The sequence below is a fragment of the Jaculus jaculus genome, chromosome 1, assembly GCF_020740685.1.
Source record: "Jaculus jaculus isolate mJacJac1 chromosome 1, mJacJac1.mat.Y.cur, whole genome shotgun sequence".
In the NCBI taxonomy this organism is placed as follows: Eukaryota; Metazoa; Chordata; class Mammalia; order Rodentia; family Dipodidae; genus Jaculus; species Jaculus jaculus.
Window position 1 is genome coordinate 32465891 of NC_059102.1, and position 22451 is coordinate 32488341.

The 22451-nt window shown below is 48.6% G+C and overlaps 1 protein-coding gene and 1 pseudogene across 2 annotated transcripts; one reads left to right on the forward strand and one right to left on the reverse strand.

Annotated features, from left to right (window-relative positions):
- On the reverse strand, window positions 1-16172 carry LOC101599464 (annotated as a pseudogene).
- Cuedc2 (CUE domain containing 2) lies at window positions 15677-22367 on the forward strand. 2 transcript variants are annotated; one of them, XM_004659401.3, is made up of 9 exons: window positions 15677-15811; window positions 20422-20508; window positions 20861-21004; window positions 21077-21138; window positions 21224-21351; window positions 21436-21618; window positions 21761-21822; window positions 21903-21963; window positions 22048-22367. In XM_004659401.3, exons 2-9 carry the CDS (start codon window positions 20435-20437, stop codon window positions 22192-22194), a joined length of 861 nt encoding a protein of 286 aa, XP_004659458.2. In that variant the 5' UTR covers window positions 15677-15811; window positions 20422-20434; the 3' UTR covers window positions 22195-22367. The 2 variants fall into 2 exon arrangements, with proteins under 2 accessions (XP_004659458.2, XP_045013400.1); XM_045157465.1 differs by lacking the exons at window positions 15677-15811; window positions 21436-21618 and adding an exon at window positions 16407-16539.
- The last annotated feature ends 84 nt before the right edge of the window (window positions 22368-22451 follow it).

The window sequence follows — 22451 nt, forward strand, 5'->3', positions numbered from 1 at the left end:
TCATGGCGAGGAGTTGGAGCTGGATCGGCTCCTGTGTCAAGGACGGCCAGGGGAGCGGGACGCCTGCACCTGGGGGTGAGGGGGGGCTGGATCTTCTCATCCCAAGTGGTGGCCTGGGCCACATAGGAGGTGATGGCAGCATTCTCCTAGGAGGGCTGAATGGCTGAGGGGGTGGCCTGGGCCAGGGGCCAACACAGCAGTAGTAGTAATCTCTTGGCCATTAGGTTGTCCTCCATCCGTGTGTTTCAGCATGTTCTCCGCGTCATCTGGATTCTCGAACTCCACATATGCATAGCATTTGGACAGATGAGGACGCAGCCTTTCTACAAACATATCAGTCACTCTGATGTTCCTGTAAGCGGAAGATAGCTCCATGCTGTGGTCCTTCATTTCCTGGCAAGCCTTCCCATGTGCACTTTGGTGGGTTTAGGAGAGGGACCTCGCCTCGCCTTGTCCTCTCCTTTTCATCTCTTTTCGGTGGTTTTGATTTAGAGCGGGAAGGAAGCCTGTTGTCATGCTCGTGGCTTGGGGGCCTGGGGGAGCCTGAGGAGCAGCGGGGCGAGCCTGGGCTTCCTGAGCGGGCATGGGGAGGAGGAGGAGTTAGAGCTGCTGCTTGAGCCAGGGCCAGTGCTGGAGCCAGAGCTAGACCGAGACCTACGGCTGGACTTTTTATTTTCTTTGATGCCAATCAAGCTCTTCTTTTTCACTCCTCATAAATCCATTCTCCCCTTCTGAGGTCTTCAAAGCAGCAATGGCAGCCTCACTCATCTGAACTCTCACTTCTAACTTGAGCCTGAGAAACAATCCCTAATCTATTGCAATTTATGCCAAAGAACAGCCACCTCCCATTCTTCTTAGATGCTGAGGTTAGTGCTATGCTGTTGTCAGCATTGAGGAGCGGGTCTTTTTTTTTTTTAATAATTTATTTATTTGAGAGAAAGAGGTGTGTGGGGGCGGTGATAGTGGGCACACCAGGGCCTCAGGGCCTCCAGCCACTGCAAACAAACTCCAGACTCATGCGCCCCCTTGTACACCTGGCTTACATGGGTCCTGGAGATTCAAACAAGGATCCTTTGGCTTTGCAGGCAAGCACCTTAACCGCTAAGCCATCTCTCCAGCCCGTTATTTTTTTTTTTTTAAGGTAGGGTCGTTGTTGTTTTGGTTTTTTTTTTTTTTTTTGAGGTAGGGTCTTGCTCTAGCCCAGGCTGACCTGGAATTCACTGTAGTCTCAGGGTGGCCTCAAATTCATAGCGATCCTCCTACCACCAAGCCCGGCACTTTCCCTTCTTGCAAATATATACATAAATGATAGCAAAATCAAACAAAATAAAATAAAAACAGGGGCTAGAAAGATGGCTCGGGATAGATGTGTTTCCTGTGGAAAGCATAAGGGCATGAGGGGTCCTGGGACATAGGTAGCTGTAGGCGTCTGTGGCCCTAGTCCTGGGGGAAGCAGAGAGAGGAGAATCATAAGCTTGGGACCAGCAAGCTCCAGAATCAGTAAGAGAGCCATTGCAAGGCAACACAGGCCAGTGAGAGGTGGAAGGTGGAAGCTGATGTTCTCCGGCCCCTGCAGATAATCCCACAGGGCACTGCAGGCAAGTGCGCCAAATGCCACACCAGCACATACATGTGCACATACCACACACAGGCACAAAATGATGAGGACGCAGCTCTTAAAGGAGCTGGGAAGATGGCTCAGTAGTTAAAGGTATTGGCTTGCAATGCCTGCCAGCCTGGGTTCAGTCTCCCAGCCACCCATATAAAGCTGACAAAAACAAACCTGGCAGACACTCTCCTCCAACCCCACACATGCAAATAAACAAACAAACATTTTTTATATTTTAAAAAAAATTTTTTTTATTTATTTATTTACTTGAGAGAGAGAGAGAGGCAGAAAGAGAGAATGGTTGCACCAGGGCCTTTAGCCACTGCTAATGAACTTCATACCCACGCGCCTCCTTGTGCATCTGGCTTACATGAGTCCTGGGGAATGGAAAAAGGGTCCTTAGGCTTGGCAGGCAAATGCCTTAACTGCTAAGCCATTTCACCAGCCCTTTTTTGGATGTTTGGATTTTTTTTTTTTTTTTTTTTTGAGGTAGGGTCTCACTCTAGCCCAGACTGACCTGGAATTCACTATGTAGTTTCAGGGTGCCCTCAACCTCATGTGATCCTACCTCTGCCTCCTGAGTGCTGGGATTAAAGGTGTGCACCACCACACCTGGCTCAGATTTTTAGATTTTTGTTGTTGTTGTTGTTTTGAGGTAGGGTCTCGCTCTAGCCCAGGCTGACCTGGATTCACTATGTAGTCTCAGGGTGGCCTCGAAATCCTGGCGATCCTCCTACCTCTGCCTCCCAAGTGCTGGGATTAAAGGCGTGAGCCACCACCCCCAACAGATTTTTGGATTTTTGGTGCAGGTTGGGCTGGAATTCACAGCAATCCTCTGACCTCTGCCTCCCGAGTGCTGGTATTAAAGGTGTGCACCTCCAGTTGGAGATTGTTTGCAGTGCCTGGAGGCCCTGGTGCTCCCATTCTCTCTCTCTCTTATACACACTCTCTCTCTACCTCTTTCTCTCTCTCATAAATAAATATATTTAAAAAAAGATCATTCTTTCCCATGACTTCCTACCTATGTCCTACCTTTGCTGTGACCCTCTCTGTCTCTGGAATTTTGGCTAAGCAGCTAAATAGCTTTTTTCAAAGGCTCCTATAAATGTTCAAAATGACAAAAATTATATTTTATGGTTTTAAAATATTTAGGTTGAGCCAGCCATATTGGTGCATGCCTTTAATCCCAACACTTGGGAGTCAGAAGTAGGAAGATCGCCATGAGTTTGAGGCCACCCTGAGGCTACACAGTGAATTCCAGGATAGCATGGGCTAAAGCAAGACCCTATCTGGAAAAAAAAAAAAATAGTAGTAGAGCTGGGCATGGTGGCAAATGCCTTTAATCTCAGCACTCAGGAGGCAGAGGTAGTATGATCACCTGAGTTTGATGCCATCTTGAAAATATATAATGAATTCCAGGCCAGCTTGGACTAGAGTAAGACCCTACCTCAACCCCCCCCCCCAAACGTATATATGTAGGTGGAGGGCTTAGTAGTTAAGGTGCTTGCCTATAAAGCCTAAGGACCCAGATTTGATTCCCCAGTACCCATGTGTGGTGGTTTGATTCAGGTGTCCCCCATAAACTTAGGTGTTCTGAATGCTAGGTTCCTAGCTGATGGAGATTTGGGAATTAACACCTCCTGGAGGGAGTGTATTGTTGGGGGCAGGCTTATGGGCTTTATAGCCAGTTTCCCCATCCCAGTGTTTGGCACACCCTCCTGTTGCTGTGGTCCATCTTCTGTTGGCCAGGGGGTGATGTCCACCCTCTGCTCATGCCATCGTTTTCCCCTGCCATCGTGGAGCTTCCCCTCGGGCCTGTAAGCCAAATAAACCTCTTTTTCCCAGAAGCTGCTCTTGGTTGGGTGATTTCTACCAGCAATGCGAACCGGACTGCAACACCATGTAAGCCAGATATACAAGGTGGCACAGGCATCTGGGATATGTTTGCAGTGACTGGATGCCCTGGTATGCCCCTTTCTCTCTTCATCTGCCTCTTTTTCTCTCTCAAATAATAAATAATTTTTTTTAATATATAGATTGAGCTGAGAATGTTGGCACATGACTTTAATCCCAGTACTTGGGAGGCAGAGGTAGGAGGATCGCTGTGAGTTCGAGGCCACACTGAGACTACATAGTAAATTCCAGGTCAGCCTGGAATAGAGTGAGCCCCTACCTCAAAAAGCAGAAAGAAAAAAAAAAGTCCCAGGCTGGAGAGATGGCTCAGTGGTTAAGGTGCTTGCCTACAAATCCTAACGACCTGGGTTCCATTCCCCAATACCCATGTGAAGCCAGACAAAGTGGTGCATGCAGCTCGAGTTTGTTTGCATTGGATGGGGCTCTGGCATGTTTCCTTTGTCTGTCTCTCTTCTTTCTGTCTCTCTATGCATGCAAATAAATAAAATTTTGTTTGTTTGTTTTTGTTTTTTTGAGGTAGAGTGCACTGTAGCCCAGGCTGACCTGGAATTCACTATATAGTCTCAGGGTGGCCTCAAACTCAAGGCAATCTTCCTACTTCTGCCTCCTGAGATTAAAGGTATGTGCTACCACCCACATAAACCAAATGCAAAATGTGGTATAAGCATTTGGTGTTTGTTTGCAGCAGCAAGAAGCTCTGGTGTGCCACAACACACACACACACACACACACACACAATATAAATAACTTTTAAGAAATAAAATAAGGGCCAGGTGTGGTGGCACACGCCTTTAATCCTAGCACTCAGGAGGCAGAGGTAGGAGGATTGCCGAGATTTTGAGGCCACCCTGAGACTACATAGTGAATTACAGGTCAGCCTGGGCTACAGTGAGGAGACTACCTCAAGAAACCAAAATAAATAAATAAATAAATAAGGGGCTGGAGAGATGGCTCAAAGCACTGGCCTGTGAAGCATAAGGCATAAAAACCTGGGTTCAATTCCCCAGGACCCACGTAAGCCAGATACACAAGGTGGTGCATGCGTCTGGAGTTCATTTGCAGTGGCTAGAGGCCCTGGTGCGCTCATTCTCTCTCTCTCTCTTCTCTATATCTCTCTCTGCTTGCAAATAAGTAAATAAAATAAAGTTAAAAGAAAAGAAATAGAATAAGAAGCTGGTCATGGTTGTCAGAATACCTTTAATCACAGCACTAGGGAGGCAGAGGTAGGAGGATTGCCATGAGTTCAAGGCCACCCTGAGACTACATAGTGAATTCCAGGTCAGCCTGAGCTCGGGTGAAACACTACCTCAAAAAATAACAACGATGGGGGGTAGGGAGGGAATTACCATGGGATATTTTTTTTTATAATCATGGAAAATGTTAATAAAAATTTTAAAATTAAAAAAATAAAAAATAAAAACAAAAAATGAATGAATGAATTAATTAAAAAATTAAAAAAATTTAAAAAATAACAACAATGACAAAAGAATAAGAATTATATCCATACTAACAGAATTTGCTGTGTACTACGTCCTATTCTAAAGCTCTGGGGAGACACTACTAATTCATTAATGCTCACAAAACTTTGGTGTGAAAATAATTATTGTTTCCATATACAGATGAGAAAATGGAGCCAATGGAGGTTAACAGCTCATTCAGAGTTACACACCTAGCACATATCTGATTGGTTTTAACCTTCAGAACAAACTTCCTCTTTTTTTATTTTTCATTTGTGTGTGAGAGAGAGGGAAAGAATTGGCGTGCCAGGGCCTCTAGCCACTGCAGTCGAACTCCAAACACATGTGCCACCTTGTGTGCGTGTGTCACCTTGTGAATCTGGCCTATGTGGGTTCTGGGGAGTCATACCTGGGTTCTTAGCCTTCCCAGGCAAGTGCCTTAGCTGCTAAGCCATCTCTCCAGCCCCAAACTCCCTCTTTACCCATGAGACACATGCAACAATGTGCAAGGAACATTTATTGAGCATACATGCCAAACACTGAGTTAGATACCACTAGAGCAGGAGATTGTGAATCCAGTCCCACTGAGGAGAAGTGCCAGGAATCTTTCAGGGAGTTGACAAAGACTTTTTTTTTGGTCTGTTTTTGTTTTTGTTTTTTTGAGGTAGGGTTTCACTCTAGCCCAGGCTGACCTGGAATTCACTATGTAGTCTCAGGATGGCCTCAAACTCGCAGTGATCCTCCTACATCTGCCTCAAGAGTGCTGGGGTTAAAGGCACACACCACCATGCCTGGCGACAGAGACTTGTTGAACAAGCACCTGAGGGAGGCTTTGAAGGATGAACAGGACTCCCACAGATGGCGAGGGGAAAAGTGTCCCAAGCAGAGCTGAGGAGACAGCAGAGTGAATGCCTAGCAGCAGGAGCCTAAGGCACAGGACATGGCCAGGAGCAGTGGATGGTCAGGCTTGAAAGCCAAGTGGATGGCTTGGGGAGACAGCTCAGTCAGCAAACTGTGTGCCTTACAAACATGGGGACCTAAGTTTGATTCCCTTCCAGAAGCCATGTGAAAATGCTGGGTGTGGATTGCAAGCCTCTCAGCACTGAGAAAGTGGAGACAGATGGATGCCCAGGGCTCACCGGCCAGCCAGTTTAGCCTAATTGGTGAGTTCAGGTCAATGAGAGACCCTTTTTTCAAAAATGATGGACATGGGCTGGAGAGATGGCGTAGCGGTTAAGCGCTTGCCTGTGAAGCCTAAGGACCCCGGTTCGAGGCTCGGTTCCCCAGGTCCCACGTTAGCCAGATGCACAAGGGGGCGCACGCGTCTGGAGTTCGTTTGCAGAGGCTGGAAGCCCTGGCGCGCCCATTCTCTCTCTCCCTCTCTCTGTCTTTCTCTCTGTGTCTGTTGCTCTCAAATAAATAAATAAAAATTTTAAAAAAAAAATGATGGACATGAGGGCTAGAAAGGTGGCTTAGTGGTTAAGTGCTTGCCTGTTCCCCAGGACCCACTTAAGACGATGCACAAGGGGGGGGCGCATACATCTGGAGTTCGTTTGCAGTGACTAGAGGCCCTGGTGCACCCATTCTTTCTGTCTCTCTGCCTCTTTCTCTCTCTATCTGCCTGTCATTCTCAAATAAATAAAAAATTTTTAAAAGATGGATAAAAAGAGCCGGGCGTGGTGGCGCACGCCTTTAATCCTGGCACTCGGGAGGCAGAGGTAGGAGGATCGCCTTGAGTTCAAGGCCATCCTGAGACTACAGCGTTAATTCCAGGTCAGCCTGGACCAGAGTGAGACCCTACCTCAAAAAACCAAAAAAAAAAAAAAAGATGGATAAAAACCTAAAATGGGAGTAGTCATGAGCCCAGGGGTATAATGTCTGCTGCTGTCTGGCTAAATGTATATACTATGCGCATCAAACTGCCCAGTAAGCACTTCTCTTAATGTCATACCCTTATATTAATGCTACTCTCACTTTTGGTAGAGAACCTTCTCTTTTCAGATGGCAATGACCTTGGGATGACTCAGAAGGCATCATGGTGCTGGGAAGAAGTGACCGCAGTGCTTAGTACTGCAACATCTCTATCACACCTTCCAAGGCTCAGGGTCCATTGAGGAAGAGGTGGTGGAAAGAATGTAAGAGCCAAAGAAAGGGTAGGACTCCTTACAACGTGATCCTTCTGACACAAAATGGCCTGGATATCCATGACCTCACATTGCCTGACACTACTTACACAAGAACATCATAATAGGAGGAAAAGATGATGACATCAAACTAAAAGAGAGACTGATTGAGAAGAGGAGGGGATATGATGAAGAATGGAGTTTCAAAGGGGAAAGTGCAGGGAGGGAGGGCATTACCATGGAATATTGTTTCTAATCATGGAAGTTGTTAATAAAAAGTTTTGGAAAGGGCTGGAGAGATGGCTTAGCGGTTAGGCGCTTACCTATGAAGCCTAAGGACCCGGTTCAAGGCTTTATTCCCCAGGACCCATATTAGCCAGATGCACAAGGGGGTGCATGCATCTGGAGTTTGTTTGCAGTGGTTGGAGGCCCTGGCACACCCATTTTCTCTCTATCTGCCTCTTTTTCTCTCTGTCACTTTCAAATAAATAAATAAAAATAAACAAAAAAAATTTTTTTAAGTTTTGGAAAAAATAATTAAGTCAGGCATGATGGTGCATGCCTTTAATCCCAGCACTCAGAAGGCAAAGGTAGGAGGATCACCAGGAGTTCAAGGCCACCCTGAGAGTCCATAGTGAATTCCAGATCAGCCTGGACTAGGGTGAAACCCTACTTTGAAAAAAAAAAAAAAAGATGGACATGAAAGCCAGGTGTGGTGGCACATGCTTTTAATTCCAGCATTTGGGAGGTAGAGGTAGGAAGATTGCCACAAGTTCAAGGCCACCCTGAGACTGAACAGTGAATTCCAGGTCAGCCTGTGCTAGAGTGAGACCCTACTTCAAAAAAACAAAAAAAGGAGGGGAGATGGAGAGATGGTTTAGCAGTTAAGGCATTTGCCTGCAAAGCCAAAGAACCTCAGTTGAATTCCCTAGGACCTACATAAGCCAGATGTACAAGGTGGAGCATGCATCTTGAATTCATTTGCAATGGCTAGAAGCCCTGGCATGCCCATTCTCTGTGTGTGTGTGTGTGTGTGTATGTATGCCTGCCTCTTTCTCTCTTGCACTCTCTCAAATAAATAACTAAACCAAAAAGGGCGAAAAAAAAAAAGTCAGGTGTGGTGGCACAAGCCTTTAATCCCAGCACTTGGGAAGCAGAGGTAGAAGGATCACCATGAGTTCAAGGCCACTCTAAGACTAAACAGTGAATTCCAGGTAAGCCTGGACTACAGTGAGACCCTACCTTGAAAATCCAAAAAATAAAATAAATAATTAAAGGTGGACATGGGCTGGAGAGAGATGGCTTAGTGGTTCCTTTGCAGAGGCCATAAGTCCTGGCACACTCTTTCTTTCTCTCTGTCTCTCAAATAAATAAATATACATTTAAAAAAAATTTTATTTATTTATTTATTTATTTATTTATTTATTTATTTATTTATTTGAGAGAGGGAAAGAGGCAGACAGAGAGGGAGAGAATGAATGAGCCAGGGCCTCCAGCCACTGCAAACAAACTCCAGATGAATGCACCACCTTGTGCATCTGGCTTATGTGGGTCCTGGAGAGTCAAACCAAAGTCCTTTGGCTTTGCAGGCAAACACGTTAACCATTAAGCCATCTCTCCAGCCCAAGATAAAATATTTCTTTAAAAAAGAAAAGGTGGGGGCTGGGCGTGGTGGCACACACCTTTAATCCCAGCACTCAGGAGGCAGAAGTAGGAGGATTGCCATGAGCTCGAGGCCATCCTGAGACTACATAATGAACTCCAGGTCAGCCTGAGTTTGAGTGAGAACTGGCACACCCATTCTTTCTCTCTCTGTGTCTCTCAAATAAATAAATATACATTTTTAAATTTTTTTATTTACTTATTTATTTGAGAGAGGGAAAGAGGCAGACAGAGAGGGAGAGAATGGGCGAGCCAGAGCCTCCAGCCACTGAAAACAAACTCCAGATGAATGCACCACTTTGTGCATCTGGCTTATGTGGGTCCTGGGGAGTCAAAACAAAGTCCTTTGCCTTTGTAGGCAAACACGTTAACCACTAAGCCATCTCTCCAGCCCAAGATAAAATATTTCTTTTAAAAAAAGGTGGGGGCCGGGCGTGGTGGCACACGCCTTTAATACCACCACTCAGGAGGCAGAAATAGGAGAATTGCCATAAGTTCGAGGCCATCCTGATACTACATAATGAATTCCGGGTCAGCCTGAGTTTGAATGAGACCTTACCTCGAAAAACCAAAGGGGGAAAAGAAAAAGGTGGTGTGGCACATGCATCTGGAGTTTGCAGTGAGTACAGGCTCTGGCTCTTCCAGTCTCTCTCTCCCTCTTTCAAAAATAAATTAATATAAATTAAAAAAAAATAAAATAAGGGCTGGAGAGATGGCTTAGTAGTTAAGGCACATGTCTGCGAAGCCTAAGGACCCTGGTTTGATTCTCTAGGTCCCATGTAAGCCAGATGTACATGGTGGTACATGCATCTGGAGTTCGTTTGCAGTGGCTAGAGGCCCTGGCACCCCCATTCTCACTCACTCTCTCTTCTCTCTAATAAATAAATAAAAATAAAATATTTTAAAAATATTTTTGTATTTTATTTATTTATTTGACAGAGAAAGAGGGAGAGAGAGAAAAAAAAAAATGGTGAGCCAGGGCCTCCAGCCACTGCAAATGAACTCCAGATGCATGTGCCCTTTGTGCATCTGGCTAATGTGGATCCTGAGGAATTGACCTGAGTCCTTTGGCTTTGCAGGAAAAGATCTTAACCACCAAGCCATCCCTCCAGCCCTAAATTTTTTTTTTAAATGGTGCTTGCTTCAACAGCACATCTACTAAAGACTAATTATTTTTTGTTTTGTTTTGTTTTGTTTTTGTTTTTCAAGGTAAGGCTACACTCTAGCTCAGGCTGACCTGGATTTCACTATGTCATCTCAGGGTGGCCTCGAACTCATGGTGATCCTCCTACCTCTGCCTCCAGAGTGCTGGGATTAAAGGCATGCACCACCAGACCCAGCTTAAAACGTTTTTATTAGCCAGCCGTGGTGGCACACGCCTTTAATTCCAGCACTCTGGAGGCAGAGGTAGGAGGATCACCATGAGTTTGAGGCCACCCTGAGACTACAGAGTGAATTCCAGGTCAGCCTGGGCTAATGTGAGACCCTACCTCAAAAAAAACAACAAAAAAAAAAATGTTTTAAATAATAAAAAAAGACCTGGACTGGGAAAATTACTCAGTTATTATGGCACTTACTTGTAAAGTCTGCCTGCTCAGGTTTGATTCCCCAGTAGCCATATAAAGCCAGACGCACAAAGAGGCTCATGCACCTAGAGTTTATTTGCTGGGGCAAGAGGCTGTGGCATGCCCATCCTCATTTCCATTCATCCTCTCACCTTGCAAATAAATAAATAAATATTTTTTAAAAGATGGACAGCATTCCTGAGGATGACACCTATGTTTATCCTCTGGCCGCCATATGCATGTGCACACATGTGCACACACCCCCACACACATTAAAAGAAAGAAAGCCAAGTGGAGGCCATGCCATAGCAGACTTCGACAGTAAACAGATATAGGCTGGGTGAGGTGGCACACGCCTGTCATTCCAGCACTTAGAAAGGTGGAGGCAGGCAGGAAGATCAGGCATTCAGGGTCTTCTTATAGTGAGTTTGAGGCCAGCCTGAGCTACATGAGACCCTGTCTCAGAGGGAGAGAGACAGAGAAAGAGACAGATTTGGGAGCCAGGCATGGTGTAGCACACACCTTTAATCCCATCACTTGAAAGGGAGAGGTAGGAGGAACGCCGTAAGTTCGAGGCCAGCCTGAGACTGCGTAGTGAATTCCAGGTCAGCCTGAGCTAGAGTGAGAAAAAGAGAGACAGACAGACAGGCAGATTCGGCAAGCCAACACCGAAGTCTTTGAGCAGAAGACTATTCCAAATCAAAAGTACTAAAAGGTTTGGCCAGGGAGCAGGATTGACATCTGCAGGCATCTGCTAGGGTGCTAGAAATTGGATCCATCTGTTTTCTCCTAGCCGCGACGCTGGAGGCGCAGCACAGCCGGGCACCAGAACTGAGTCCCTAGGGCATTTGCTAGAGCTCACAGCCTATGGAATTCAGTTCTCAGGGCCAGGTGGCCAAAGTTCTCTCAGTGTGTTTGCTGCCTTCCAGTACTCTCCTCGGCCAGTATTTTCCATTCCCAAAATGGGTATGGAGAGGTTCAGGCTGGAGCCTGGGATCCCAAGACTCCTTCCTGTTCCTCAGAGAGGAGCTGAGCTTGAAGCTGAACATGGGTCCACAGCTAGAGAAGAGAAGTGGACGAAGCTCTCCTAAAGTTCATTAGGAATTGGAGCAGGTATGAGGAAAGGGGTTCAGAGCATGGAGGAACTGGATACCCATTCAGACTCCATATGACAGCCATGTCTGCCATCTCATCACCCTATGCCCTGATGTGTTCGTTCCCAGTGGAGCCAGGTATGGGCCTGGAAAGAGGGAAAATCTGAGGAAAGAGCCAAAAGTTTTGTACCTGACAAAGGCATCTTCTGCAGTTGGCTTCCTGAGTCAAAGGGGACCCCTGGACAGAAGCTCAGGAGCGTTAGCTCCCTGAAAATATACCCTCTGAATGAAGGTCTTAAGTGTTTGGGATAGCTGAGTGGAAAAGTTTCCCTGAAACCCACTTCTATTTTCTGGAGAGTTACACCGAGGGCTGGACACTGTCCTCACATATCCTGGGGGAGAAAGCCACACCAGCCAATCGAGGGGTCACCTTATTCCCAGCACTGCTGAATGCAGGGAAAAAGGCAACACTTACCCACAAAGCCTCCACCCTGGCGTCCCTGGGGCTGGATCTGCAATAACCATCTGCGTGGAGCTCCTTAAATAGGCCCCCACCCTGCTCCAAAGCCTCGCCCCCGCCCATGTGGGCTCTTCTGAGAAAGGAGGAAGGTGTGGGAGGGCTAGGCATGCTGCCCAGAGAACCCTTTCTGACCTCAAGCCAGAGCAGGGGGCCCCTCCTCCATTCTTCCAGTGTCACCTTCCTCATCTCAGTTTCTGACGACCCTTCCTTCCCCTGTGGTCAGCTCCTCCGTTCTTTCTCCGCTCTTACTGCCAGACCCTCTTGCCCTGGTCCTGAGTTCAAGCCCAGTTCCTAGTTCTGTGGCAGGACGGTGGGATGCTACAGCATGGGTTCCTAGCTTTTCTGTCAGCTCCAAGGAGACCCCACACCCAGATGGCAGCTGAAAGTCATCTGGGGAAATGGGGAAAGTGGAGACAGCATTTGACGCCCTCACTCCCACTCCAGGATCTTCCAGCTCAGCAGTGCTTAATGGAGTTAGCTCCTGTTTTGTTTTATTATCTGTTTATTTATTTATTTGAGAGGTAGAGAGAGAAAAAGGGTGAGGGGGAGAGAAAGAGAGAGAGAGAGAGAGAGAGAATGGGCACACCAGGGCCTCCAGCTGCTGCAAACAAACTCCAAATGCATACACCATCTTGTGCATCTGGCTTTATGTGGGTACTGGGAAATCGAATCTGGGTCCTTTGGCTTTGCAGGCAAGTGCCTTAACTGCTAAGCTATCTATCGAGCTGTATTTATTTACTTTTTGGGAAGGGTCTTAACCTAAACCAGGCTGACCTGAAATTCCTTCTGTGGCCAGGCTGGTCTGGAACTCACCAAGCCCTTCCTACCTCAGCTTTGGGCTCAGGACCTGAGCCACCCCTACCAGGCTTCAGCCCCCATCTTGGGAAGGGAGAGGCTAACACCTAAGGAACAGGGCAGGAAATCAGGGGCCTGTGGTCAGACTAGCTGTTGAATTCCTAACAGGGCAGTGGTTTCGTGGAAGCTTTATCTATCTGTGGTAATCGCTTTCCTCTGCCGACTTTCCATCCCGGGGTCCCAGAATCTGATCCCTGCTGTACAACTTTTGAGTCTTCCCAGAATTTGAATTGTGACCGAATACAAATACTTCCCATTATCCTTCACTGAAAGCTCCATCCAAGAATCAGATGGGAAGAGGAAGCATGGCTTAGGGAATAACAGCTGCAGGGGTCTTGGGCTGTGAGTAGGGGCAGTCCCGCTGAGGAAACCTGAAATTCCCAGAATGGGTGAAGAGTCATCGGTATTGTGCAATGGAGGGGGTGGGGGTGGAAGAAAGAGAACCCAGAAAAGGGGGGTTTGCATGAGGCCTGGGACTGATAGAGGAGACCATAAGGTCCTTTCCTAGGGCCTGCCTGCACAGAGCTGAGTGGCTGTCGTATAACCCCTCATTAACCTCACAGCTCCAGGCAACAGCAGTTTTTTTTTTTTTTTTTTCTTTTCTTTTGTTTGTTTTTTGGTTTTCTGAGGTATGGTCTCACTCTAGCTCAGGCTGATCTGGAATTCACTATATAGTCTCAGGGTGGCCTCAGACTCACAATGATCCTCCTACCTCTTCCTTGAGTGCTGGGACTAAAGGTGTGTGCCATCACCAGGTAGCAGCAGTGTTTTTATGGGAGAAGCGATACTCTCTCCCATTTCCTTCCTCCTCCCTTCCGCTGAGGAAGAGGGAGTCTGATGGGGCTGGAGGGATGGCTTAGCAGCTAAGGTGTTTTTACTTGCCAAGCCCAAGGACCCAGGTTCGATTCCCCAGGACCTGTTGTCCTCTTTCTCTGTCAAATAAGTAAATTTTAAAAAAGGAAGCTCTGTCCCTAGTGGGGGAGGATGGATAGGATTTTCTCCCAGGGATTGAGTTCCTAAAGGTAGCAGCACCTTCTGGGTTCCTGGTACCCCACAAGAGAATTAGCACTGAAAGGGTGCATGTCCGGGATGATTAGGATGGGCTAATTGACTCTTGAAGGGGACTGGAGTTCCCAGGGGAGGATGTGTGGCTGTGAGCTTCCCCACAGGGCAGCCTCAGGAAGCTGAGGTGGCAGAAACAGAAAGTGAAAGCTGAGGCCATGCTGGGTCGGGTGTTAGAGAGTCTAATAGCTGCCTCCTCATCTCCCTCGCTCCCGCCTCGCATCCTGACCATGTTAACCCTGGGACTCTGGGACTGCCTCCTGGTATAACTAAGTTTATCTCTGGGCTAAAAGAAGGAAAGGTCATCTTCCCCTGGCCCCTACTTCCAAACACTACCCAAGGACCCTCTCTCACAAAGCAGTTTCTCAATTCTTCCCATAAAACCCACTCCCTGGCCCGTCCTCATTCTAAGCCTGGATTTCCTGTTTCTCAGGTGCATGCATCCCCTTCTCTCTTCCTTCTTTTTGGTGTACTCACCCCTTTTCTCTCGCTCCCTTTTCCTCTTCCTTCCTTCCTTCCTTCCTTTCTTTTTTCTTTTGGTTTTTCAAGGTAGAGTCTCACTGTAGCCCAGGCTGACCTGGAATTCACTGTGCAGTCTCAGGGTGGCCTTGAACTCATGTGCTGAGATTAAAGGTGTGCACCACCATGCCTGGCTCCCTTCTCTTCTTTCTCTTTCTCCCTTTTCTCTCTCCCTGTTATAATGAAGTCTTAAATCCAAGAAGCTGTTTTGATTCTCCACTGTGAACCCCCAAATCTAACATCCTGGGGTATAGCTGTCCTGTCTTCTAGACTATCAGCCCTCCTAAGCCCAGCATCATGAGGGCACTGGGTATAGAGGGCTCTGCAGGCTGTGGTTGGATCTGGTCTCAGGTCTGTCCACACTCCACATATCTACTGTGCATGACCTTTCTAAGACCCCATAAAACACTTGTCATCTTGGGGAGACATCAATACATGGCATAAGGATAAACAAGGTGGGAAAGGTCAGATCCTCGGAGTTAACTGAATGACACAGCATGACGCTGACAACCAAGGGGAAGACACTGAAACTTGGGAAAGACCACCGGGTCTTGCGGTAGGAGCCACCAGATTCAATCAGGGAGCCACGTGGATTAAGGAAGGACTGAGAACAAGGAGGCGTAAAAGAGCAATCTATAGGTTTCAGGGGTGGAGATTTTGGGGGCAAGGAAATAAAAGAGGTAAACCCTAGTTTTTTTTTAAATATTTTTATTTTTTTTAAATTTATTTATTTGAGAGAGGAAGAGAGAGAGAGAGAGAGAGAGAGAGAGAGAGAGAAGGGGCACACCAGGGCCTCTAGCCACTGCAAACGAACTACAGACACATGCGCCACCTTCTGCATCTGGCCTACGTGGGACCTGGAGAATCGAACCTGGGTTCTTAGGCTTCGCAGGCATGCACCTTAACCGCTAAACCATCTCTCCAGCCCCGCTATTTGTTTTTTTGAAGTAGCGTCTCTCTCTCTAGCCCAGGCTGACCTGGAATTCACTACATCGGCTCAGGGTAGCCTCATACAGGGATCCTCATACCTCTACCTCCTGAGTGCTGGGATTAAAGGCGTGAGCCACCACAGCCGGGTTCCCCCCTTCCCCAATCCCCTCTCCCGCACCCCCCTCCCCCCAGCACAGGCGTCAAAAAGGTCCGGAGCACTAGAAAGAACGAGGCGGGGATAAATCCTAGGCGCTGCAACTCCACCCACTGGCGGGAACGTCCCTTGACTCTACCCACAACAAACATGGCCGCCGCGGCATCGGGTCCACCACCCTGGGCCGAAGCTCCGCCCTGCTGTGGGCACTTGCCCTTCTCAAAAATGGCCACCGCAGCGCTTCTGAGGGAGAACCGCTCTGGGCCCCGCCTTTGATCTTGTTGGTGGAGCTGGGGATGAGAACTGTACCGCGCGGGACAAGTCGCCGGCGGCGCCCGACGGAGCAGGTGATTTCCCCTCCGGCCCCCGGCCCAGGGCTAGGAGAGTTGCCGAGAGCGCTGACCCATGGTATCCGTCCTGCGTGGTGCCCCACGGTGGTCCCTGGGGATTGGGACCCCCGACTCGCTGCGGCCTGTGTTAAGGCACATCTAGTTTGCTCAGGCCTGTGTTTTGTCATGAGGTCCGTCCCCCCCCCCCCGCACGCTCCAGGCCGCAACCACACCCCTGTGCCCTGGGGCCCTCGCTCTGGACGCTTATTCGTGCCCCGCTAGCTGATTTAGGGAGCTCTAGCTTCAAGGGTCGGCCATCACCGCAATCCCACTTCCTGTGCTCCACCTCCCAGGGTTTGCGCTCCCGGCGACTTTGCATGGTGGGATCCCTTGTTCCCTTCAATGTCCTTGGTACATCTAAGACCTGGCTTGGAGGTGTAGGGGAAAACAGTATTTTCTTGGGCCCCAATTATGGGTCTAGAACCCCGGGGGGGGGGGGGTAGAGCTTTACAAAAGGGTCTGGGAGAGGTGACTTCTTGCCGCTCCTGGAGTTCCCTAGGACTCCTTCCACACTGGTTTCCAGGATTCCTCCTCCTCCTCCTCCTCCTCCTACGTGGCTTGACCCCCTGCCAATCCCACTCCAAGGGATTCTTCCTACCCCAGTCTGAGTTGCCCAGAAGGTCCTACTAGAACATCCTGGGGGAGCCGACCTGTACTTTAAGCCGTCTCAGGGCAGTGTGGATGAGGTAGGCATGGTTGGCTGCAGAGAAAGTCCTACAGAATGGAGAGCAGAGACAGAAGGAAAGATGTTCTCAGGGGGGAACTGTTGTGTGATTCTGAAATAGGCTAGACTGCTGGCTAGGCAAGAAAGGCTCATAACAGAGGTCTGGGCCATACATGGCATCAAGAGAGATAGCGAGGTAGTTAACAGTGAGGCTTCTGCAACCAGACTGCCTGCATGTGAATCTGCTGTCAATCTCCACTGTGACCTTGGTCAAGTTACCTCATTTTTCAGTGCTTCATTTTCTTTCAGATAAGATAGGTTTAACAGTTGTATCCACATTTTAGGATTGCTTTGAGGATGAGAGAAACAGATGTTTAGGTAGGACTCATGACATAATGATAGTCACATTTCATGATCTGATTTGGGGCCTTGGAAGTAATGGGGTTCTGTGGACTCTGTTTAGAATTTGGAAAGTTTCATATTGTAGAAAAGGCTTTTCAGCCAGACATGGTGGCGGACACCTTTAATTCCAGCACTCAGGAGGCAGAGGTAGGAGTTCAAGGCCATCCTAAGACCACATAGTGAATTCCAGGTCAGCCTGAGATAGAATTAGACCATACCTCAAAAAAACAAAAAAAAAGAAAACCTTAGTTTTATGTTTAAAATGAGAGAGGAAGAGGTAGAGAGAAAGAGAATGGGCATGCCACGGTCTCTAGACTCTGCAAACAAACTCCAGATGCATGTGTCACCATGTGCATCTGGCTAACAAGAGCACTAGGGAATTGAACCTGGGTCCTTAGGCTTCACAGACAAGTACCTTAACTACTAAGCCAGCCTTTTGGCTTAATTTTTGAATGCATACTTCACGAGGATGTTAAGTGTTACTGGTGAATAAGTTGGGTCTGGAGGCTAAGATAGGAGGATTGCCATGAGTCCCGTGAGTTCAAGGCTAGCCTAAGACTGCAGAGTGAAGTCCAGGCCAGCTTGGGCTAGAATAAGACTCTTACTGAAAAACAAAACAAAAATATAGTGTCAAGGATAATTCCCAGATCTGTTGCAGGAATACCCACATGCCTCAATACGCATTTGAGAAGGTTGGCCTTGGAAGAGTAAAAGTATACTTGGGAAAGTTTAATTTTGGGACATATTAAGTGTAAGGTGCCTGCAAGACTTCCCCATTGCAGTGTCAGGGAGCTAGGGGTACAGGTTTTTCTGTTGCTGTTTTTCGAAGTAGGGTCTCATTCTAGCTCAGGCTGACTTGGAATTCACTATGTAGCCTTACACTACAGAGGTCTTCCCTACTTCTCCCAGAGCCATTTATCAAGCTCTACCCCCTTGGGTCCTAGACCCACTATTGGGGCCCAAGAAAATACTATTTCCCCCTGAACCCTAAGTCAAGTCTTAGAAATACCAAAGACATTGAAGGGAACAAGGGATCCCACCATGCAAAGTGACCAGGAGCGCAAACCCTAGGAGGTGGAGTCTCAGGGTGGCCTCAGGTTCACGGTGATCCTCCTACCTCTGCCTCCCAAGTGCTGGGATTAAAGGCGTGTGCCACCATGCCTGGCTTTTGGGGTCCAAGTTTGTATCTCAGAGGAGACCAGCCTGGAGAACTGGAATTTGGGGGTTGGTGACAGAGAATTGGTGCATAAGGATGTGGGCCCAAATGAGATCTTGTGGGAATGGCAGAGGGAAGGGCAAAGAGAGAGAATAGAGCATACTGGGCAAGGAGAGAAGAGCTTGAGACTGAGAGGGTGGCACAGAGGAGCCAAGGAACTAGCCAGGGAAGTGGAAGGACACCAGGAGCTGTGACGTCTCAGAAGCCATAAAAAAAAAAAGTACTCAAAAACCAGACAAAATTGGGTGAGTTCAACCTTGGTAGACCAAAACCTGAAAACAGCTGGTAAACTTAGCCTGGGAAATGTTGATTAGAAGTGAATTGGATGGAGAATGGCAAGGGCTTACAGTTGACAGGACTTGCTGACTGAATGCAGGAGCGGGTAAGAGGGCAAAATGAAGGGTAGTTCTAAGTTTTAGGTCTCACCTCTGGGTGTGTCTGCATGTTTGGAGGGGGATGCATGTTTAGGATGGGTACATTTGGAGATGCCTTAACCTCCCAAATGGGAGGATGGGTTGATGTTTGGACTTCTGAGTCTGGAGACATTCCTTACTACTCATGCATTCCTGGCTTCCAAATACAAACTTGGGGAGTCAGAAGCATATAGATTAAGTTAAGTCAAAAAGATTTACCAGGGTTGGAGAGATAGCTTAGCAGTTAAGGCACTTGCCTACAAAGCCTAAGGACCCAGGTTCCGTTCCCCAGTACCCACATAAGCCAGATGCACAAGGTGTTGCATGCGTCTGGAGTTCATTTGCAGTGACTGGAGGGAGGCCCTGGCACACCCATTCTCTCTCTCTCTCTCAAATAAATAAAATAAAGTATTATGGTAGGAAAGTTGGCTTAGAGATGTGCTTCCCTGAAAAGCTTGTGAAGCTTAAGGACCCAAGTTCGATTCCCTGGTACCCACTTAAAAGTCCGATGCACAGGGTAGTGCATGTGTCTGGAGTTCATTTACAGTGGTTAGAGGTCCTGCCCCCTCAAATAATAAACTAAGTTAAATATTTAAAAAATTGCTGGGTGTGGTGTCACACGCCTTTAATCCTAGCACTCGGGAGGCAGAGGTAGTTGAATCTCTTTTAAATTTGAGGCCACCCAGAGACTACATAATGAATTCCAGGGCTACCTGGGCTAGAGAGTGAGACCCTACAACAACAACAACAAAAGACAAAACTTTAACCAGCACTTGCTGAGTACAGGCATTTTCTTGTGTCTTAGGGCTACACCAGTGAATAAGACAAACAGTGCCCACTCTTGGAGCTTCCACTCTAGAGGAGAGGACAGACAGTAGGCAGATAAACATACAAAGAATAGCTGGGCGTGGTGGTACACGCCTTTAATCCCAGCACTCAGGAGGCAGAGGTAGGAGGATCACCGTGAGTTCAGGGGCCACCCTGAGATTACCTAGTGAGTTCCAGGTCAAGCTGGGCTAGAGTGAGACCCTATCTCAAAAAAAACAAAAACAAAAAATCAAAGAAGCAAAAGGGGTTAAAGAGTGGAGTACGCCTGCTTTGGGGTGATCAGCCAGGAAAGATGTCTCTGATCAGGGACTATCTGAGCAGAGCCCTGTAGGAAGTCAGGGTCTGAACCTTGTGGGTGTTGCCGGGAGGACATACACAGGAAGACACTCTGCAGGTCTGAGGAACAGCAAGAAGGCAGTGGGGCAGCAGCAGAGAGTGAGGAGGTAATGATGAGGTTGGAGAAGTGGCAAGACCCAGCTCTTGTGGGGCTTGGAAAGGAGAACAAAGCCTCTAGACACCACAGGCTGGCAGGGACTGGGCCGGAGGAGAAAATCCATGCAGGACTTCCCCTTCCATACGGGCCCCATAGCCAAAAAAAAAAAGCCCCTTTGTGCAGAGGGTGGGTGGCCTGCCCTGAGTGGGGAAGGGCTGTGCTTGGTCCTGAGCTCTGCTCCTTGGGGGTCTAAACAATGGGGCCCCTTGTGATTGGACTTGGGGACCAAGTGGCCTTCTCAGTGATAAGATTCCTCATTCAGGAGGCATGTGACCCCAAGACCTGGGCTTCTTGCCACAGGGTATGGGGAGAAGGGTAGAAAAGGGGGCACCTCTTCTGGAGGACATCTGGAGACAGTGCCCTACCCTGTCTTAGGCTGGAGGAGGTAGAGGTGGGTGGCAGAGGGAGGTGTGGCTGTGCTTGCAGGAGCTGGAAGGACATCATCAACAGATGGTTTCAGAGCAGGCCAGGAGGGAGGAGCTGCTCCTCCCAGCCCAGAGGGTAGAAGCAGACACAAGACGGCTTGGCAATCCCTATCTTGTGCCCCTTTAGAAGAGAAGAGAACATGGAGTTGGAAAGGATTGTCAGTGCAGCCCTCCTTGCCTTTGTCCAGAAGCACCTCCCAGAGGCTGATTTCAGGTAGGGACAGGTTCCTGTGAAGGAACAGCCCAGGTTCACGTTGCTGCTTCCAGGTGGTACCCTGGGACCTGGCCAGTGAAAGGGTGGACTGAAAGCACCCTGTTCTGTTCCTAAGGTGGGGAGGGCTGGTTCTTAATTGCTGAGGTGGCCTTACTTCTCATGCTGTCTCTGTCACCTTTACTGGACTGATGGAAACCAAAGTTGAGGGAGGAGGAGAGGAGATTCTCCAACCTCCAAGATTGAGATCTGACTCATGGATCTCATGAAGTGGAAGACTGGAGTCTCAGGCCACATAAGGGTGCTGGAGGTATCCAGCATCCTAACCAGGGCTTGCCCTGTTCCCTTTCTGTAGTGGCCTGGATGAGGTCATCTTCTCCTATGTACTTGGAGTCCTGGAAGACTTGGGCCCCTCAGGCCCATCAGAGGAGAACTTCGATATGGAAGCCTTTACTGAGATGATGGAAGCCTATGTGCCTGGCTTTGCCCACATCCCCAGGTAAGGCCTAAGGAGGGGGCTGGCTGGTTGTGTAGGAAAGTGATCCCCTTAACACCGTTCATGTCCCTTTAGGAGCACAATAGGGGACATGATGCAGAAGCTCTCAGTGCAGTTGAGTGATGCTAGGAACAAAGGTGAGCCCGTGCTCTGGCTCCCGGGGGATTCATAACTCGGCCCTCAAAGCCCTAGCAAACCTGATGCCTTCTCTGTCTCTTTAAGAGAACCTGCGTCCACAGAGCTCCTGTGACCAAGGTCAGGTGTCCATCTCTCCAGAGTGCCTACAGAGGTCTGAAAAGCTCCAAGAAGAGACCAGGTCTCCCGGTGCTACAGAGGACATCCAAGACAAGGTACTGGTGGAGGAGGGTACCAATAAGGGACGTTGGGGTGGAAAAAAAAGCAGTGTGGCCTACTGTCCACATTGATGCCCACAGGCAGCTGGCACTGAGGGAGAGCTGCTGCCAGGGGTGGATGTACTCCTGGAGGTGTTTCCTACATGTTCCATGGAGCAAGCACAGTGGGTGCTGGCCAAAGCGCGGGGGGACTTGGAAGAAGCGGTGCAGATGCTGGTAGAGGGCAAGGAAGAGGGGCCTCCGGGCTGGGAAGGCCCCAGTCAGGTATCATCTCCCAGCCCCAGCGCATCCCCATCCCCACCGCCTCAGTTCCAGTAACCTTGGTGTTAAATCCCCAACCCTACCTAGCTGTGTCTGTTTCCTTTATGTTGCCACTGGACTTAGACCAGGTCTCCTGTCTCTGCAGGACTTGCCAAGGCGCCTAAGAGGCCCCCAAAAGGATGAGTTGAAGTCTTTCATCCTTCAGAAGTGAGTCTGGGCTGGGCTGGGCTGGACCCTGGAGGATCTTCCCAGGGTGGTGAGAGCTTCACCTAGCGAGTTTTTGGCAGGTACATGATGGTGGACAGTGCAGAGGATCAGAAGATTCACCGACCCATGGCACCGAAGGAGGTAAGAGGACTTGGAGCAACCGGACGTGTGGAGTGAGGAATCCTGGCTCCTGATTTCTATGACTCACATCTGATTGCCTGACAGGCTCCGAAGAAGCTGATCCGGTACATTGACAACCAGATTGTGAGCACCAAAGGGGAGCGATTCAAAGATGTGCGGAACCCTGAGGCCGAGGAGATGAAAGCCACATACATCAACCTCAAGCCGGCCAGAAAATACCGCTTCCACTGAAGCTCTGGCTGGACTACCACGCCTTCCAGATCCCGAGGGATGCAGGAGCCCTCTTCTCTCCCCTTCCCCCAGAGGCCGTCATTAAGCCTGCCCCCTTATATACTTCTTTGCTCTGTAGTGTTACCCTGTTCTTGGAGCTGCCTCTATGGGCACAGTAAAGGTTGTTCAAGGAAGGTATGAGTGTATTCTGGTCATTTCTGCCCTCCTTCCCCGCTGGCATACTTACTTGGCCTGAGAGTAGTCCCTCCCCTGCCTGA

Coding starts and splice junctions, on each gene's coding strand:
- Cuedc2 (XM_004659401.3), top strand. CDS start 20,435: ATGGAGTTGGAAAGGATTGTCAGTGCAGCCCTCCTTGCCTTTGTCCAG. Junction 21,139..21,223: donor GAGTGATGCTAGGAACAAAG/GTGAGCCCGTGC, acceptor TGTCTCTTTAAG/AGAACCTGCGTCCACAGAGC. Junction 21,352..21,435: donor CAGAGGACATCCAAGACAAG/GTACTGGTGGAG, acceptor TGATGCCCACAG/GCAGCTGGCACTGAGGGAGA.